The 18,303-nt window shown below is 37.3% G+C and overlaps 2 protein-coding genes across 3 annotated transcripts in view; both read left to right on the forward strand.

The window, feature by feature from the left end:
- The first annotated feature begins 3,668 nt into the window (after nucleotides 1-3,668).
- On the forward strand, nucleotides 3,669-9,088 carry LOC111338378 (PRELI domain-containing protein 1, mitochondrial). Its single transcript, XM_022944862.2, has 6 exons — nucleotides 3,669-3,772; nucleotides 3,856-3,945; nucleotides 5,029-5,104; nucleotides 6,194-6,348; nucleotides 7,013-7,115; nucleotides 7,871-9,088. The coding sequence occupies exons 1-6, from the start codon at nucleotides 3,741-3,743 to the stop codon at nucleotides 7,961-7,963; spliced, it is 549 nt and encodes a 182-aa protein (XP_022800597.1). The 5' UTR covers nucleotides 3,669-3,740; the 3' UTR covers nucleotides 7,964-9,088.
- A 513-nt stretch (nucleotides 9,089-9,601) lies between these two features.
- LOC111338362 (nephrocystin-3) overlaps nucleotides 9,602-18,303 on the forward strand; it is a 29,899-nt gene continuing 21,197 nt past the window's right edge. The window contains exons 1-4 of one of the 2 annotated variants that reach the window (XM_088744714.1): nucleotides 9,602-10,434; nucleotides 13,388-13,684; nucleotides 16,532-16,668; nucleotides 17,494-17,589. In XM_088744714.1, the coding sequence (XP_088600840.1) occupies nucleotides 9,981-10,434; nucleotides 13,388-13,684; nucleotides 16,532-16,668; nucleotides 17,494-17,589 (984 nt within the window). In that variant the 5' untranslated portion in view covers nucleotides 9,602-9,980. The remainder of the gene's footprint in view (nucleotides 10,435-13,387; nucleotides 13,685-16,531; nucleotides 16,669-17,493; nucleotides 17,590-18,303) is intronic. The other variant, XM_022944837.2, reaches the window with a different exon arrangement.

The following is an 18,303-nucleotide window of genomic DNA, read 5'->3' on the forward strand; positions in this document are numbered from 1 at the left end:
TGATCGCCTTTACTGTTTCTTGCTCCGCGTTGTTAAGGATTTGCTTTATCTCATTTTTGAAATCCTCGCCTGCTCTTATTTTGGCCCTCGCCCTATAATTAGGGATTCTGGGCATGTTCTGCTAGGCATTTGGTACAGAGGGATTTGTTCGTTATCCTCAGACTTGCCGATCTTCAGTGGCGGTGTCGTATGAGGCTTCCATGTTTTCTTCATTCTCTGAATGGCATTGCTTTGGCCCGGGGCGTTTAGTAGCCCATCTGCCGTTATAATATCTTTCGACATTTTCTGTAGATGGTCAAGCAAGACCGCGGTTTCGATCCTAATCTTGTGGATGTCGTCAGTTGCCGATTAACTAAATAGACAGGTAGAGATTCGTTCTCGGTATCAGTCGGGAATTTTGCTCCCTATCCAGGCGAACCTCTCGCAGATAACCAAAATGCCGATGTGGCCGCCGATGAAAAAGACGAGGATGGCATTTTGCCCGAAATCCTCTTTTTCGGCCTCCCAACATGCAAGCCACACTCCCTGCTTTTACCCTTCTTTCACAGAAGTACACAACCAGTGACGTCACAGGGCTGTTTTGGCCGCGCCAAGATGGCCGCCAATTTTGATCTCAGCCGGTCAACTTCGAATGGTTAAAAATGTACTTTCCGCTCTCCGTTGGCCCAAAAAAAGTACGCACGTTTGCAAATAACGTTCGAACTCTATTATATTGCAAAAATCTCGGATATGAAAATTACGTTTCAGTAGCACTTTAACCTGTCATTTAGTTTGGGTGTAGTCCCCTTGACTTGGAAAAGAGCCAATGTTACACAATTTTTAAAAGACAATGCCAAGGAGAACTATAGATCCATCTCCCTACTATCGATCTTAGGAAAATGTCAGGAAAGAATTATCCATCGTGCCATCTACTCTCAAGTCTCACCTTTTCTTACTGATTGGCAGCATGGCTTTGTGAAAGGGCGTTCCTGTTTAACCCAGCTGGTCCTCACTAACCATATGTGGAGCAAAGCGCTGAATGATGATCTCCAGGTTGATGCTGTGTTCTTGGACTTCGCTAAGGTGTTCGATCGCGTGAACCATAAGATTCTAGTGCATAAACTGTGTAACTTTGGAATAGCAGGGTCACTGCTAGCCTGGTGTGGTGATTATTTATTGTGTCGTAAGCAGAGAGTTGTGGTGGATGGCAAAAGTTCTAGCTGGCTGAATATCACATCTGTCGTGCCACAAGGATCCATTTTGGCCCCCTAGTATTTTTTATTTTAATCAGTGATTTGCCTGAGGTAGTCCAAGAAAGTTCTGTGGCACTTTATGCAAATTACTGCAAGGCGTATAGGGCGGTAATTTGTTCAAATGACCTAATGATGTTTCAAGACGATTTAGATAGTCTGCGCGCCTGGAGTCAACGGAACAGGATGACCCTCAATGTTAAGAAATGCAAGATGATGCGCATTACCCGGAAGAAACAACCATTCAGATCTAGCTTCATCTTAAACGGATCGGACATAGAGGAAGTTTATGAGTTTCGCGACCTAGGTTTGCTTATGAGCCATCATCTTTCCTGGAACTCTCATGTTGATGCTATTACAAATAAAGCTAATAGAATCTTGGGCCTGCTAAGAAGAGCCTGTAGGGGCTGGAAGGACACCGAAACTCTGAAGATACCTGTACCGCACGTTGGTTAGATCGCAAGTGGAATATGGAACAATAGTTTTGTCGCCACATACCAAGAGAAACATTGAAAAACTTGAGTGCATACAGCGGAGGGGAACAAAATTTATTCTCGGAAAAAGGAATTTTACTTATGACGAGCGCCTGGAAGGTCTCAATTTGCTTTCACTTGAAAAGAGACGTTATCTTTTTGATATTACATTTTTGTACAAGGCTTTAAATGGATACTTAAATGTGGATGTTTTTCCGTTTTTGAATTTTTATTCTCGGGACGATCCGTACAGATTTAGACATGTTGATGACTATTCCTTGAAGAAGAATTTTGCGCGAAAGACTAATTTTAAACTCACTTATTTTAATAGAATTATTGAAATGTGGAGTTCGATACCCTTTGATATTAGATTTTCTCTTAGTCTTGCAGTTTTTAAGTCTAGAGTGAGGAAGTTTTTAAGTAAGGAACATTGAAGTTTGTAATGTTTTTATTGTTGATCTAAAAATTCTCTGTCTGTCATTATATTTGACTTATTTAGGTTAATTAGCTACACGGTGATCTGTCTTGCATGGAGCTTTCCACTCTTTTACATATTATCCTTATGGCTTCGTTTGTTTGTACATTTAGATTTATTTATTTGTCATCATTTCCATTAAAATTGTAATAAATTACAATTTTTTAATCAATGTTAAAATGATATCTCTTGGTAGAAATTACGAGTACATTCTCTCTTGTTAACGATATATATCTTATTAACCAAGCGCGAGGGCCGCACTGGGAGAATATCGACCCGGGGTCTTGACAGTACGGACCGAGCGCAGCGAGGTCCGTACAAAAAAGACCGAGGGCCGATATTCTTCCACTACGGCCCTCGCGCTTGGTTAATAAGAGATTTATTATACGACTGAAGTTCAAAGGGACACAAGTGCGGTATCATTCGGGACCATTCGGGACAGTGCCCGGTCCAATACTGAGAGAATATTGATCGGTAATAGAGAATTTTGATTGGTTGATTTTAGTTATTAGCCCTCTGACTAGGCATTTATAGATTATGCTAGCATAATTTTTGGCATAATTCGAGCAAACTGGCATAATCTCTGCCAAGCAGCAATGCTAGCATAATTTGCGCATTTTGATAATTATCAGATCATTTTTGATGCCATTATTTGATAATTTTTTGTCTCTAGTCCCAAGCACTTGGTGACCTTAATCGATATTTAAAGTTTTAGTTAAACTAGTAGCATTTTTAGATCACTGTGAAGCACTGAACCCGGGTCTAACCTGAACCACATGTTTATTTGAAATTAATTGTAGATTTGTTGCGTTTCTTTCCTGTAGACGAACGGCTTCTAGTTAAAAAATATATATTTTGGACTTATTTGCATTTTTTCAAAGAGCATAATTTAAAAAAACGGTGGCATAATTTGGAAAAAAGAGCATAACGTTAGGATAATTTGGCCAAAAAAAAAAGGAATGCTACTAGCATAATATGCCACTTTTATTAGCATAATCTATAAATGCCTACCTCTGACTGCCCGAGTCCTGTAATAAAATAAAATATTATTGTCTGTTTTTCGATGAAGTTTTCCAATAAATGCTTCGGAAATTATAAAACTGTCGGTCGATTGGCTTGACTTCACATCTCAGAGTAATCTGACCTCCTCAGATCACAACTGATCGTAGATGATCTCTTCTTGAATGACTTCCCTTTTTAAAAGCAAAATTAGCGAAATCCCACTGTAACAAGTTCACATACAAAGAAAACTGTTTCGTGAGAATCTCAGTTTTTAACTCGAAGCAGGGGCCCATCTCTCTCATTGATACTCTACATGCTTTAATCTGCCCCCCTCGAAGAAATTCAGGGATTGTGTACTACTTGAAGTTTAAAAAAAGAAATTCAATTTAAAATCAACGAACAACTCATACGCCCAGTCGACGCCCCGTCAAACCCAGTCTTTCAGTGGTTGAATTGTGACCGTGTGGAAACTGAATACCATTTCCTTGGGGGAGACCTGGAATAAGTCCATATCTTTCCTCATTTTTATCAGTCTCGCATGGATTCGGTCTCGCCTAAGCGATGAAGTTTTACTGCACAGATTGCTTGCTCAAGTGAGTGATTTTCGCCTCGAAAATATATAAAGGTTTTCGCATATGGAAAGAAATAACTTTTTTCATTACTTTGGTATATTTAGATTTAACTGGAATCAGGTAACGAGCGCTTTTTGGACACGATATCCAAACCCGTTCAGTCGACACGTGCTGTCTGAGGACATCATAAGCAGGTAGATATCTCTCGCATTTTCCCCCAACTTGTTATTGTTCCTTGTCATGCATGAAGGATAAGGTAATTCTGGAATCATTTATTTCGTGTTTTGGTGAAATCTTTGGATTTTTAGCAGTTGTAACAACATCGTGACCGACCACATGCAACCTTGATATGTTGTGCATTGGTTACGTCAAATTTACATTTTGACGCGTTTAAATTACCTTCTCTAATTTGGTTTTTTTTCGGCTTATCCATGGATAACCCGATAGATTTGTTACATGGGTTTAACTTTGCCAAGACGCATTTTTTGAAATAATTTTTCAAGCAATTTGCTTAAAGTGTGTTTTTGCATACGAGTTGGTCGAAATTGTAATTTATTTTCCTTGATACTGGAACTGAAATCTTTTTTGTTGATTAAACCTTAAGGACACTTACACACACGCGTGGATGGACATAAACGAAAGGCATCTTAAATATATAAACACTACCACGAACGAAAGTCCCGAAAGACCTACTGAAACGTTTAAACCTCAAGTAACAATTAAAATGCTTGTCGGTGTTTGTTTCTTATATTTCTCAACATTTTTTCACTCTTCTTCAACATGATTGTACTGGAAGGAAGATATGTTCTAACATCTCTTCGTATGAGGCAAAGCATTGTAGAGTTTTCAAATTGGAAACAATTTTGTTTCTCTCACCTCACTCGGTAAAGCAGTTTGAATGGGAAAAATTGAATGAGAAATTTGCACATACAGTACTCAAAAGTGATGCTATTGATGAGCCACTGGCATCAAATTCCACAGTGTTTTTTATCAGGCTTCAAAACTCATAGAATTCTAGTTTGGGGCATGGAAAGGTATGGGAAATAATGAAAAAAATCAATTTGGAAGACAAAAAGTAAAGAAGTTGTCAAAAAAATTGGTATTGGGTAATTTGTTATAACATTTTTGAGTCTTGGAGCATGAAGAATGTGTAGGCTCGAAATCTGAGCATAAGCAAAATATTTTATAAACTTATTTAAGTAGTTTAGAATCCATCAGTACCCCTTTTGTCCTGAAGATTTTGTGAAGTAATTTTTGTGATGACTTATTATTTTCAGATCAGTAGTAGGAAACAAGCTAGTGACTAAAAAACTAACTAGGAAGACAAACAGTCCACCCAGATGGGCAGAGAGGGTGAGAAACATTTTGATAACTTGTGTTTTACTTCAACTATTATTAAAAAATTTTTAATTAAGGTTTGCGTATTCTGACTAAAGTGATAAATGGCAAACAATTATACTTGCCTGTTATAGGATGAGTATGGCATGCAGATATGGTGTGCATATAGGCAGCGCCGTAAGCAATGGTAATTGGTTTTATTGTAATTAATGTGACATTGCAAAATATATGTTAGTTCATCACAGTTTATGATGATGAGTGAATGATAATGCCTGGTTTCCCTAACGATGCAGCACAAGTGCAAGAATAAATGCAAGCATAACAGCTCTTATTTCACTGTGAAAATGATCTTAAACACGAAGGCACGCTATAAAAGGAGCCTTAGTTCCCACTGGACCATTTGTCATCAACCATCATGTGATGTAGAACTCTTAGAGTCAAGTCAGCTTGAGCTACAGCTACTTCAAAGCAGTGAACAGCGGGTGCATTCCTCAAAATTGTTTTGTGTCTTCATCACAATACAAGAATTTTTGAGATTTTATTTCCTTTCTCCAATGGAAACTGTCTTTATTTTTGGTGGTAAATTTGAGATTGAAGTAGGTGGTTCACATGTTACCTCATGCCACCATGCTGGTGGAAGTAAACAATAGATATCTCATTAGCTCCTTTTATTCGTCTACCAGCATTTAAATCTGACCCACACATTTGACCCACACACAGGTCAACGGTGAGTGACAAATGAGCCTAGGTCTTCCCAGGGAAGACTTCCTTATATAGCATGCCTTGTGTTTAATGTGAGCAGAAAAATGCAAGCACAAGCACTACTTGTGTTAGTGCTTTTGCTTGTTGATGTTTGTTTACATTTGGCATGTAAACCTCGTGCTTATATTTGTGCTTACCCTTATGCTTGCATTGCTATTGAAAACCAGGCTTTGATTGTTTAACTATCAGTTTAACTCTGCAATTTTTTTAAAGACAACTCTTTAAGTTGTGAGACCTGATTAAGACAGCCAATCATGTTCATTATTTTTAAAAAATTATTTAACAAGCAGAAGTTTTAATGGAATCAATCTTCATCATTTCTTTCCTTCCTTGGCTTTTTAGTTTGTGAATTCACGGGTAGCATGTATTGTGGAAGAATCTATTGTTGATCCAGAGGCCAAAACCCTCACGACGTATACAAGAAATATCACATTTACAAGACTTATGGTAGTAGAAGAAAAATGTGTTTATTCAGTACATCCCAGCAACAAAGAATGGTGAGAATTAAATGTTGATAATGCATTGCATTCTGTTATTGTTGTGTTTGGTCTGGGTGAGGTGGTAGGAGGTAATGTACAGTGTATATCTGAAAATAAAACTGATGTGAGGGCAGTGACTTGTGTTTGGTATTGGATCAACTACTAATCCTCTAGAGAAAGGTGCTTTTTGTCTTCTCACGAGTGTGACTTGTTGTTGTCCCATGCTATGGCAAGATCAAAAACATCTTTCTCTATTTCTTTAGCAAGCTCAAAAACTTACCATCTTTCTTATTCTATTTAATAATTGTCTAACTGATATTTTTCTTTATTCTCATTACTTGTCTGCTTGACATCATAATGATATTGTAAGGAGAAATTCTGTCTTGGTCACCTATGGGAGACGAAAGGAGAGAATTAACCACAGGAGCTTGTAGCAAGGCTGTGCTCTAAGGAAATTTAATGGAGCCCAGTGCTCTGAAACTGTGAAATCCAGAGTGCCCAGCATGATGCTTTTTATGAAAAAAACTAAAATTCATGAGTTGCCCAAGAGCAAAAGTAAGGTGCCAGGGGCCACCAGGCACTGCTAGACCACAGCCTTGGCCTATAGTTTCAATGAATAACATACTGGAATTAATATTGAAAAAATTTGAAATTCTTATTCTTACTTTTGTTTTTGATTAAGGACCATGTGCAAGAAAGAATCTTGGATATCCAGTGGCATTTTTGGCTTTGCAAGACCAGTTGAACGATTTGGAGTTGAAAGATATAAATCAAATTCATCCAAGGTACATTTTTTTTAATACCACGCCTTTTGCAGTTGATTTTATTTGTTGTTACAAAGAGAGGTAACAGTGTATTGGGTGGAACAGGATTCATTATACGACCCATATGGTACGAGAGGCCATGAGCAGGGCTGCAAAAACCTGTTGGCCCATCAAGCTGCATGGGACTGCCTCCCACTTAGCTCAATAATTGGTTAGAGCGCCGGCTTGTGTTGTGCGGGAGGACGAGGGTTCAAGCCCCGGCCGGACCGATACTCATGATCTTAAAATAAGTGAGGAGAATTTGGTACCTTTCTATAATCAAAAAATGGATAGATATTCTAGTCTTCTCGGATAAGGACGAATAAACCGTAGGCCCGTCTCCTGCAGGGTTAGGGGTAGGAGACATTAATTTCCCACGCACGAGATTACCGTGTTGTGGATGTCCTCCCCTGGGGTGGGATGGGTGAAAAGGGCCTATGGGGAGTGGTCAAGTAACGTATGTAGGTATGTATGTAAAAGAAAGGAGAAAAGGAGAGGTTGATGGTCACATGACTTGAGTTATTTCAGGCTGGATGTGAGATTATTTGGCTTCCAGTCCCCAGGCCCTCACCTCTCTTCACTTGGTCCATACGTCACGACCTTGGGTCAAATATTTTCCCATCCATTCACTCTGTCAATAAGTATAGATTATAAGAATTGTACAGCACTGTACAAAAACACATTCTTGAATGTTTTTTCTCTTTAATTCTAAATTTTTATTTTTTTTTTATCATTAGGCTGTAAAAGGTCTGAATCATGTGCTGGAGAAGCTATATATTCTTGAAAGACCTTCAAGGACACTTCCAATCCCTGTGCCGCAGATGAGTTGATTTGTCAAGTTGCCTTTCCTTCAAATTATGCTAATTTGGGTCCAAAATGTACTGGTCAACAGAATTTTTATGCAGTTTGAACTTGTCACATGGATGCAGCTGCCTGATTTCTTTACTGATACAGTGCATACATGAACATCACCAACAATGGTCATGAATTTTTACTTTTTGCAGCATTGAGAGTTTTAGACTGTTTTTGGCTTGTTTTGGTGAAGATCAGGTGATGATAAAACATTCAAATTAAAAAAAGAAGACAAAAAGACAACAGAGATAACAAGTTGCTGCAAAAGTTTTGAAAGCAATTGCCTCCACAGTCATTTGTGAATCTTGGCTAATTTCTATTCATGTATGAAGGGATTGCTATCATAGAGGAAAGTAAAATGGTGGCTAGGAAATATGTTGACTCTCATCTCTTTTAAACTGCAATCATTCACTCTCCATACCAAGTAGAAAAACAATTTGACAACAAAAGTTTTAAATCCGGGTACTACTTTTACATGTATGAATTTAGATTGCCATATGGTGACTTTAAAAAATAGTGAACTTTAAGCCCTGAATCTGTATCAAACATTTTTACGTACACTTGAATAGATATTTTCTTTGTTGGGAATAGTTCACAGACTTCATAGGGAAAACCAGTTTACATATTGTATTAAACTGTGGGGCATTTATAAAATTTAAATTCCAATGTAGAAGAGCTTCAAGGAAGGCAATGATTTTCATATCAGTTGGAAACTTTGTTTAAAATATTTTCATTTTTCATTTAAGTCTCTGTTATAATTTAAGTGCAAAAGCAGTTACATTCTCAGTTGTAATGTATTATGTTAGAAAACTTGTTTTTGATCAATCTGTAATTTGTTAATTTATGAGTTCAAAGTTGGCAGGTAGTGAAAGTGTCTGTAAATATTTGACCCTTGAAATGTTTAATAAATAGTTTATGACAATTTAAATGACAATTCTTTCATGGTAATTATCAGAATAGTTATTTTCGGACTCTGGCCAAGGATATTAACAGCTAAAATGAGTATTTTGGTTAGTACTTTGGTGTTTTCTTAAAGTTAAGTAGCAGCACTTCAAAAATTGTATTAGTTTGAGAATTTTGAAATAAAATCTGATGAAGGAGAATCAAGTGGTATTTGTTTGCCTCCTCCTCACCTTACAGTATGTGAATCAAAATTTTACAACAGTAGAATACATACTGTAGTTGTACTCTTGGACTTGAAGCATTTAAAATTTACTATTTTGAAATATTTCTTAGTTCATTAGGGCTTTAGTGTTTTTTTAAACTGCTTTTTTTTTCAATTTTATTTCTGAACCCCCCTCCCCCTCCCGTATGATCAAAAAATGATCCTTGCAACTGATTTGCAATTTAAAATTGCAGATAAGAGGCCTGAATAAAATTCAGGCCTTAACTTGATAAGAAACCGTATTTCCTTGACATCAGTTGTGGAATTTTCATTTGAAATCTCGTGGGTATATCCTGATGATTGTTATGTTACATAACATAACGATTAGGCAATGTTAACCGGTGGAAGTTTTCATATCCGCTACTTTGAAATTCCGGAAATGATCGAACGTAATTACGGTCATATCAAACAATGAAAGAATGACAGCAACAGTCAGAAACAGGATGGCGGCTGATATCAAGCTTTACCGCCAGAGATGTGTTACAGCACAGCGATTGGATGATCGATGGTTCCACCATGATGATTGCGAGGCAAAACAAGCGTTTCGTTGGGATTGTGTCAAAGGGTTAATCTACTGGAGGAATGAATCTACGCAGTAGTTAGTGCATGTAAACTGGGCGGTTGTCATAAATTTTCACGAAGTTACGTTATCAAATGGATGTCCTTTGGAGGAAGTTGTAACTTCACGACCCATGGGGATTTGAGATTGTGGGTGCGTGATACGTCCGGGCGACCACACAAATTGCGAGTTATGCTTACAAGTAAAAGTAAAAGTTTCTCAAGCCTGATGTAGTACCACTCATTAGAAGAGAGGCCAGTAAGAATTAGTTATGGGGTCTGGGAGTTCTATCACGAAAAAAGTGATCGTGGACGATGAATTTAGCGAGGGAGATTCCATGGTGACCAAGAATATTCCCATCGAATGTCCGCCTGGACGAAAAACTACATCGCTTAAACCCAGTGGCTCGATTGGTAAGAAAAAGAGTAGAAGAAGCACAAAGGCAAAGCCAGTTATTAAAAGCTTTAGTCTCCGCTCTGCATTTTCTGTGGAGCTAGAGAGAGAAGCTGATGAACTCCGTAAAGAGCTTGAAATTTATCGACAGAATAAAGCTACAGAAATTGCCGAACTTGAAGTTAGAAAGGAGAAATTGCACAGCGATAACCAGCGGCTTCGTGGCGAGATCAAAGCTTTACAAGCCACTTGTTTAAAGTTAAAGAACGAAAGGGCTATGGCATTGGAAGGAAGGGATCAAGCGCTTCAGAGAGCTGCAGCATTTGAGAAAGGTGAGACAAAATCTGTGTGTGCTCAACTGGGATTTGTATTACATCACCATGTGCAGCTGTGTTTACATACACTTAGGAGCTTGTCATCGAATTTTTGAATTAACTGGTTCCATCGTGATCGAGCACACATGGAAAATAATCAAACGCTTAGATTAATGAAGGCATTTTGTGTTATAAATAATTGATTTTGTCGTAGTCACTGTGAGCGAGGCAAGCGACATACATATTGTCATGCATGCCTAAGATTAAAGTCTGCAGTTCATGTTACACCAATTGTGGATCGTGACAATTTCTTTGTCCTTGATCAATGATCATCACTTAGCTAACCAAGGACTTTAAACTCTCTATTGTTAGTTAATTTAATAATTTGAACAGAGTCCCACAACATTTCCATACATTAAAATGACCCAGTGTTTTTTTTTTTTTTATGTTTGTAGCGGATATTGGGCAAGTAATATAATATTGCTCTCAGGTTTTTCGTTGGGTTTTCAATCAAAAGTCTGCTCATGGTGAATTCAGAGTTGCTTGACTTAGAATACCGATCATTTCAGGGCAACTCTGCACAAAACCTAGAAATGTATACATAATATACAAACTTCTACTGAAAAAATGTCTATCTAAAGATGACAGCAATGCCCATATCAGGCAACAGGTTTGGGTAATATATCTTACAGGGTTGTACGTATCAGAACACACAAATTTATGAACTTTGTTTCTGAATTTTGTATTTCTGCAATTTATCAAAACAAAAGAAATGACAAATTGGGAGTTAATTGCAGTTTTGATGGTAGATACTTTCCACAACATTATTCAAGGAAAGGTTTTCCGAAGGACATTTTACCCTGCTCTCTCAACACGAACTGTTGTTTCTCTTTAACTAGGATTTCTTAACTGTAGCTTTCATGAATTAGTGCCAAATTTTTGAAAAACACACCCCACTTATAATTTTTTGTGTTACTTGTAGTTAATTTACTCTAATTATCCTTTATTTCCTTCTAAAATACACTCCCTCCTTAATTTAGTTTTTAGATCTTCAAGATCCTGAGTTCTTTTTTTCATCTCCTCTACAAATGCTTTTTAGTATAACAACATACAACGTTTTTGTGATACTGTTGCAATGTACTGGTAGTTTACATACTTTTTATGTTTTTTGTTAATCTAACTCTTTGAGTTAATTAAGAAACTTTTAGATTAGCTTCTTGATTGTGCCAGAAGAATTTCTGTTTTATTGTGGAAACATTGTTATTGCCTCTTCCGTGATCTCCTCAAGCTGTGGGCAGTTTGCCCTAGGAAATATTTTATGTTTGTGGTTGAATTGGTCAAGATGACAATTTTTGTAATCTTGTTAAGAAGCTAAGCTTTCATTAAAAGTGTTCGAATAATTAAAACAGCGACAGAAATGTACAGGCTTGTCAAGACATACCACTGTTCACAATCTGGTGAATAACTAATCAATTGAAGGTTTCTGTGGAGATAGAATTCAGAGTAACTTTGATGCGATGATGAAATTACATTGCGGTATTTGTAATTTGTCGCATATCACTCAAAGCAGTTCTGCACAGCCCTTTTAGGGCAGTGCAGCCGTCAAATGATTGAGAATTTATCAGAGCAGCTTAGAGCAGCTGAATTTATTGGTGCCATCTCATTATCTGTCTTAACAAACAATTCCATCTGACCATCCTCTTTGAGAGGAATCTGTTTTTTTTTTTTTACAATTACAGAGAAATGATCTAGTCTCTGTGGAAATTTCTTATTGGTAAGAATACTCCAAAAGTAGACAAGCACAAATGACTTTTTGGAATATTTGTTATTAGAAACCATTTCTTTGTTCAAAAGAAGTGTATGTTATGTTCATGCAATTTATCTGGTTTGTGTTGAGATTGATTACAACTTGAGAGTAGTGGTGGCCTTACATGAGGTGGTCACCATGTCAAACACGAGTGTTGAAAAGTTGTTTTTGTTGCGGCGGTCAGCTTGACATGGCTACCAGTGGTGTGTGAGAAATAGTCATAGTATCATATAGCGAGCAAGGCAAGAATAAGCATTATTTACTTGATCCAATCGCAGTGTGCATAAAGTTCTTAATTGTGACTTGATAAATGTTTTTTTTGGCTCCAAGACAATATGGGTTATTGTAATTTAATGCGAAAGATTGAAGTGAAGATTTAAAAATCTGTCTAGGAATGCACTGATTACAATCTGTCAGTTACCGTGTTAACCCTTTGATCCTACGAGTGACCAGCATCTAAATTCTCCTTACAATATCACCCCTGGATCACACATTTAGGTCACGAGAATAAAGGAAATGATCACGAACCGAAGAAGCTCCCGATTGTAGAACAAATTCTCTTTGTCAGCACTTAAGGAAATATATTAGAACAGTATAGAGAATATGCAGGCTGATGTTAGTGTGTTAAGGGTTAATTAATTAATTAAATAACTTTGACGTGAAGATTTCAAAATGAAAAACATTTTAAGTCGTAAAGGTAAGCAGGCAAATTATTCACCAAACTTGATTGTTTGCCAAAAAGGACAAATAAGACAGATTACACAAAGGCGATACTGTGAAATCTCTCTTGTTCAACAAAGCAAGAGATGCACAGACAATAAATTAAAAGTATAAAAACAATGATCTGTAATTTATAACCAGGAAGGCGAAAGGAGCGAGTCTCCGCCGTCATGTTATGGTACAGAGAGCAGATAGCAGCCTTAAATGACTGATGCATATCTAAAGTAAAGCAATTCAATTCTAACCAGTGGTTCAGCATTATTCTCATGCTTATAAGAGGTTAAAACCAATTGATGGAAAATAACAATTTTTACCACAAAGACAATTCTTAATTTAGGTGTGCTCTGAAGGATGAGCACAGCCAGCTAGAATTCCCAATTGATGTGGGCGTAGTAATGTCGATATTTGTAAAATGAGAATAACGAATGCTATGTTCTTTGTTAGAGCGGGACAAGGTTCAGCGGCAGTTCAAAATCTTCAGAGAATCCAGAGAACGTGAAATCCAAGATGTACTACAAGCAAAGCGTGACCTTGAACTGCAGTTTCAGCAGTGTTTGTCAGTATGGTCCCGAGATGAAAACAGGTCAGAAATTATGGGCAACATGGCCACAGACTGGTGGGCATCATCTTTAGAGAGTGACCCAAGTATTGACAGTTTAACACAAGTGACATCTTTTCGGGGACCTGAGTTCTTTCACAGTCCATTGGAGAAAGAAGGACCTTTCACAAACATCAGTAGAGGTACAATATCATTACACCCTTTAATGCGCGTGTGGCTTAAGAGTGACAAGCATCACATTTCCCCATGCAGTTTCACCCCTGAATCAAATATTTGTTAAGGTCACAGGAACAAAGGGTACGATTGCCAGTTGAGGAAGCTCAAACAATAAACAAATTATCCTATCTTGTCTAGCCCCTGCAATGAGGGATCAAACCTTTTGACTTCCCTGATAGCTTAGTTGTAGCATTTTTCCGCTTCTTTTTCTTTCTTTTTGTGTGCATTTGCGCTATCTTGCTGACCATTAACTTATTTTCATTTAATGTTGTTGCCTACTGGCTGCCTGGCTCCACTAGCCCCTTTGCATGGTTATTCCAGACAGCCAGTACTCTATTTCTTTTCAATATTGTTATTTAACTTGACACAGCCAAGGGAGTACAAATGAATATTGTTGTTGTTGTTGTTGAACTGTCGGCTGATATTCCTAAATCTGGATTATAGTTCACAAACCCTTTAGACCAAGGCAAATATTTTTGTGTGGGATTTCACACTCATTGTCAAGGCCTGCGAACTTTATTTATTTGTCCACGAGAGAGAAGTGCTTGTCATGTGGTTTCTGTTTGGCATTCAGCAATCCAAGAAGACTGCACAGATTCCAATTAGTGCTTTTACATAGCGGTTTGTATGGTGGCCATTTCTCTTCTCAGCTGTTTTGGAGAACTTATACAGAATTAAGAACTGAAGGCAGCCTGTTAAGTGTTTCCTCTGTAGTTCTTTGTTGTATTTTTTAACTTCAAAGTTGGTTATTTGAACTTGGATGCAAAGAAACTTATTTCATTTATGTTTGCGCTACACTCGGTTCCTTAGGCTGTGTGTGATTTCAGTTGTGTTTTTATCCCAGTATGTTTTGCCATAAATTTATTACGCTCAGTTTCAAGATTTGCGAAAATCAATTATTAGCATTTACTACATTTTTGCAATGAATTATCATGCTAGGTTGTCCTCCAGATGGAAATTGTCATGTGATCCTAAATCGCTAGTGACGTCATGTGCAAGAGGTCTATAGAAAAGTTTTAGAACTTAAAAATTGTCCATTTCAACCTTGCAATGAAAAGAACCTCATTTCACTTACATTGCTTCTTCAGCTAAACTAAATAAACTTTTGAGTTTGAAAACAAATCTCTATCACTGACCTCATCAGTAATAAGAAGGGAATATCACAAACTCTTTTACAGATGGGTCGTACCAGTGGTACATTTTAAAGTGAAATATGAGTGCAGAAAATAAATGTTACACACAGTGATCACAGTACTAGTAAGTTGAATAACTCTCAACCCTAAATAAATAATAATCTTCATTCGCAGGGGGAAGAATTAGCTAAAACAAATCCATGAACGAAATGTAATATTCGGGGACTTGCACAAATTGCATTTAAATCACGACCATCCTGAAATGCACCAGGATTAAAAAAAAAGATCAGTAAATATACAAACATCAGTGAAGTGAGCAAATAACCACATGTGTGACTTCCATGTAATCTAAAATTTCTAACAAGCATTGCATCGACAACAGAACAATAAGAGATTTGGCTTGTCTGACTGTAGGATAAATTACAGCAAAAGTTTTGATTTTTGCAAACAGGTTTTTCAATAAATACCTCTTGTGATGGCTTTAGAATGATGCTCCCAGAACTAACATGAAATTATTCCAACTAATATGTTACCAACTCCTAAGAAGCTTTATATATTAGTGCGTACCTGTTTTGTGCTAGCACAAAAGCCTTTTCGCTGATCTGGGAAGCTTTCCTTTCATTTATGTTGTTGCCCACATTCGCTTTCTCTGTAATTACATAATATTTTTTATTTTCTTGTATTTTGATCTATATTGGATTATTCACGCCTGTCAAAACAATGGTGCTAGCCAATCTCTGGCCACCAATCCATGCAACATTTGATCATCCACAAACATTGTTTTTCTTCATTCGCTGGAAATTATCTCAAATTGTTCAAGATTGAACACAGAAGTGGTTTGAGTGACAGTTCAGTGCATGGTCATGTAACTTACAATTCAGTCATGCCACTTGTTTGAGGCACGGCATATTTAGCACCAGTCTGCCTTTCAAGCTTTTTTTGGGGGGCTTTCTTGGCATCAAAAAGGATTTTCTTGTATTTTGGGGAGCTTAGAACAATCTGTTGAAATGTCTGCCCCTTTGGAGGTAGGAGGGGGGGTTGAAAAGAATTATTTGGCTTGAATGTGCACTTTTCACAATAACAAAGAAGTGCATTTTTTTGGTGTGCTTAACAAATGCTATTCAAAATTTTGCATTTGTGCTCTTTAATTACAAGGGTGGCATGTAGCGTTGAGTGATAAGACTAAAACCAACAACTGCAAATGAGACCATGTGTAAAAAGTAGTAGCAGAAAGATTTTTTGTTTGTTTTTTTTTTTCAATGACTGTTACAAAAAATATTTATTGCTCCAAATATTTCCAGTATTGCCGTACAAGCAAACAAATAGCCCAGACCACCAAAAGATAATTTATCTGTTGAAAATGATGACCAACAGTAAACATCCAACAACATGCCAAAAAGCTTCCAGGGAGGGAGGGAAAGGTATATTGCTTAATATATATATAAGTTAATACCCCAGATCCCTCATGTGAATTTTTATTTGTTTAAATGATTCCTTGCACAATGATTTCTATCCAGACTGACTGATTCCAGGCCTAATTTCACCCCTGTAGCATTGTTGGCTCACAGTGAGGGACAGTTTTACTTCTATTCAAAAACCCCTCACAACTACCTTGTCGATGACATCCCACACAAGTATGCATTGCAGACCTATTTTTTTCTTGATTCACTCTTAATTCAGATGATTGGAATGCAGTTGTACCCTCTGTTCTGCAGCTTGCATCACTAAGTCTTCAAGCCCCAGTCCAGCAGCAAACAATTAAAATGTACATATCTGCACCAAGTGGCATGCAACAGGAAGTGGATCTTTTCAAGCAGGTAAGTGCTCTTGATATTCTTGCCAAAAATGTGTTTCCTGTCTTCAACCTTTAGACTCCTAAGAGTGACAAGCATCTAATTTCTCCCTACAAAATCACCCTTCAGGGTCAGATCTAGGGGGAGGGTGCAGGGGGTGCACACTCCCCCCCCCCTGAGATGACCTGCGGCTTTCTAATACAAGTGGTATTCTACTGTATCGTTTGATATGTATTCTCAGTAGTTCATATTATTTTATTGCCTAGGCAAAAGCCTTCTTCGTATTCACTTTTACAATTTGTTTACGTTTGGTCACCAGTCAGTTACGCCATTCTTTTGTGGTGCACTCCCTCCTCAAAAAAATCCTGGATCTTCCCCTGCCCTTGAATCACACATCAAGGTCACGAGAGTAAAGGAAATGATCATCAACTAAATGAATTCTTGCTTGTTAAACAAATTCTCATTGTCAGCACCTTAGGAAATGTATCAAGCACAGTTTAGGGAATATGCTGACAACAATCATTCACTTGACTCTGATGATGACTTCTGCACAGGTTGTTGAAACGTCAGTCGCTACCACCGACAACAGTCCTTCTCAGGACTACACCCACCCGGACGATAAAAAAAAAACAAAAAATTCCTTCACATGTTACCCCCGGGTTCAAGCCATTAACTGCAATATGCACACTGATGTTAAGGTTAATCTCAACGCTGAGGATCTTTTTGTAAGTTACTGTGTAACTGCTTATTAGATTATAGCTTATCTTAAGATGAATAGGGTGTGACACATGCAAACAAACGTCAGAGGATGTGATATTGCAGACTTACAGATGATTTGATTTTTAACAGTTATATGTTCCCAAGCTTGAGTGGTTTTGTGAAAGTCATGGAAAGTTCCTGGTAGTTGTTCATTTGGAGGAAACAGAGGAAGACTTAAATGAAGAGGTACAATTTCACTAAACAACTTTTTGGGATCAATGTGCACACTAACTCAAACTTAAACCTAACCTGTTATCAGGTGACTGTTGTTGAGTTAGGGGAGGGGTGGGTGAGCAGTTACTTAGATAGTGACTTTGAGCATAATTATTATTTAATATCAATAACTGCTGTTAGAGCATTACATGCTCTAAATCCTTTAGTAAGTCCCCCCTCTAATAAGCCTCCCTTTTAGAGGAAGAAATGTATTAAGCCCCCCCACGCCTCTCCCTCAAAAAAACAAAAATTCAAATTAATACTCCTCAGTAAGTGCGATAAATTTATCCAAATACTTTAATTTTAGTTTGTCATTTAAAACTGATTATGGTGATTGATTGATTGATTGATGTTATCACAGTGGCATCTTTAGAATACAGTGTACAGAATTACAATTTGTAAATGAAAAAATGTAAAATGAGAACAATTTTTGAATAAATATGGTACATCATATCCTATTGTATCCTGGTTGTGAACATCGGGCTAAACTAATGATTAATAATTAATAAATAATAACAATGACTAATAATTAATAAGCCCCCTGGGGTCTGATTAGAGGATTTATGATAATAATTAAAGTTAACAATGTCAAGAAATCATCCCAATCCCAATTAGTTTTCTTGACAGCTCTCTAAATCACTGTGAAAATAATTTGAGTATTATGATATTGAGAGAGAAGGTATTGAA

This window comes from Stylophora pistillata, chromosome 14 (genome assembly GCF_964205215.1).
Source record: "Stylophora pistillata chromosome 14, jaStyPist1.2, whole genome shotgun sequence".
Classification (NCBI taxonomy): Eukaryota; Metazoa; Cnidaria; class Anthozoa; order Scleractinia; family Pocilloporidae; genus Stylophora; species Stylophora pistillata.

Bases quoted from the DNA above. Each gene is read 5' to 3' on its own strand.
- LOC111338378 (XM_022944862.2), top strand. From the start codon at position 3,741: ATGAAGTTTTACTGCACAGATTGCTTGCTCAA. The intron at 3,946-5,028 runs GTAGATATCTCT...TATTATTTTCAG, and splicing joins TCTGAGGACATCATAAGCAG to ATCAGTAGTAGGAAACAAGC. The intron at 5,105-6,193 runs GTGAGAAACATT...TTGGCTTTTTAG, and splicing joins CACCCAGATGGGCAGAGAGG to TTTGTGAATTCACGGGTAGC.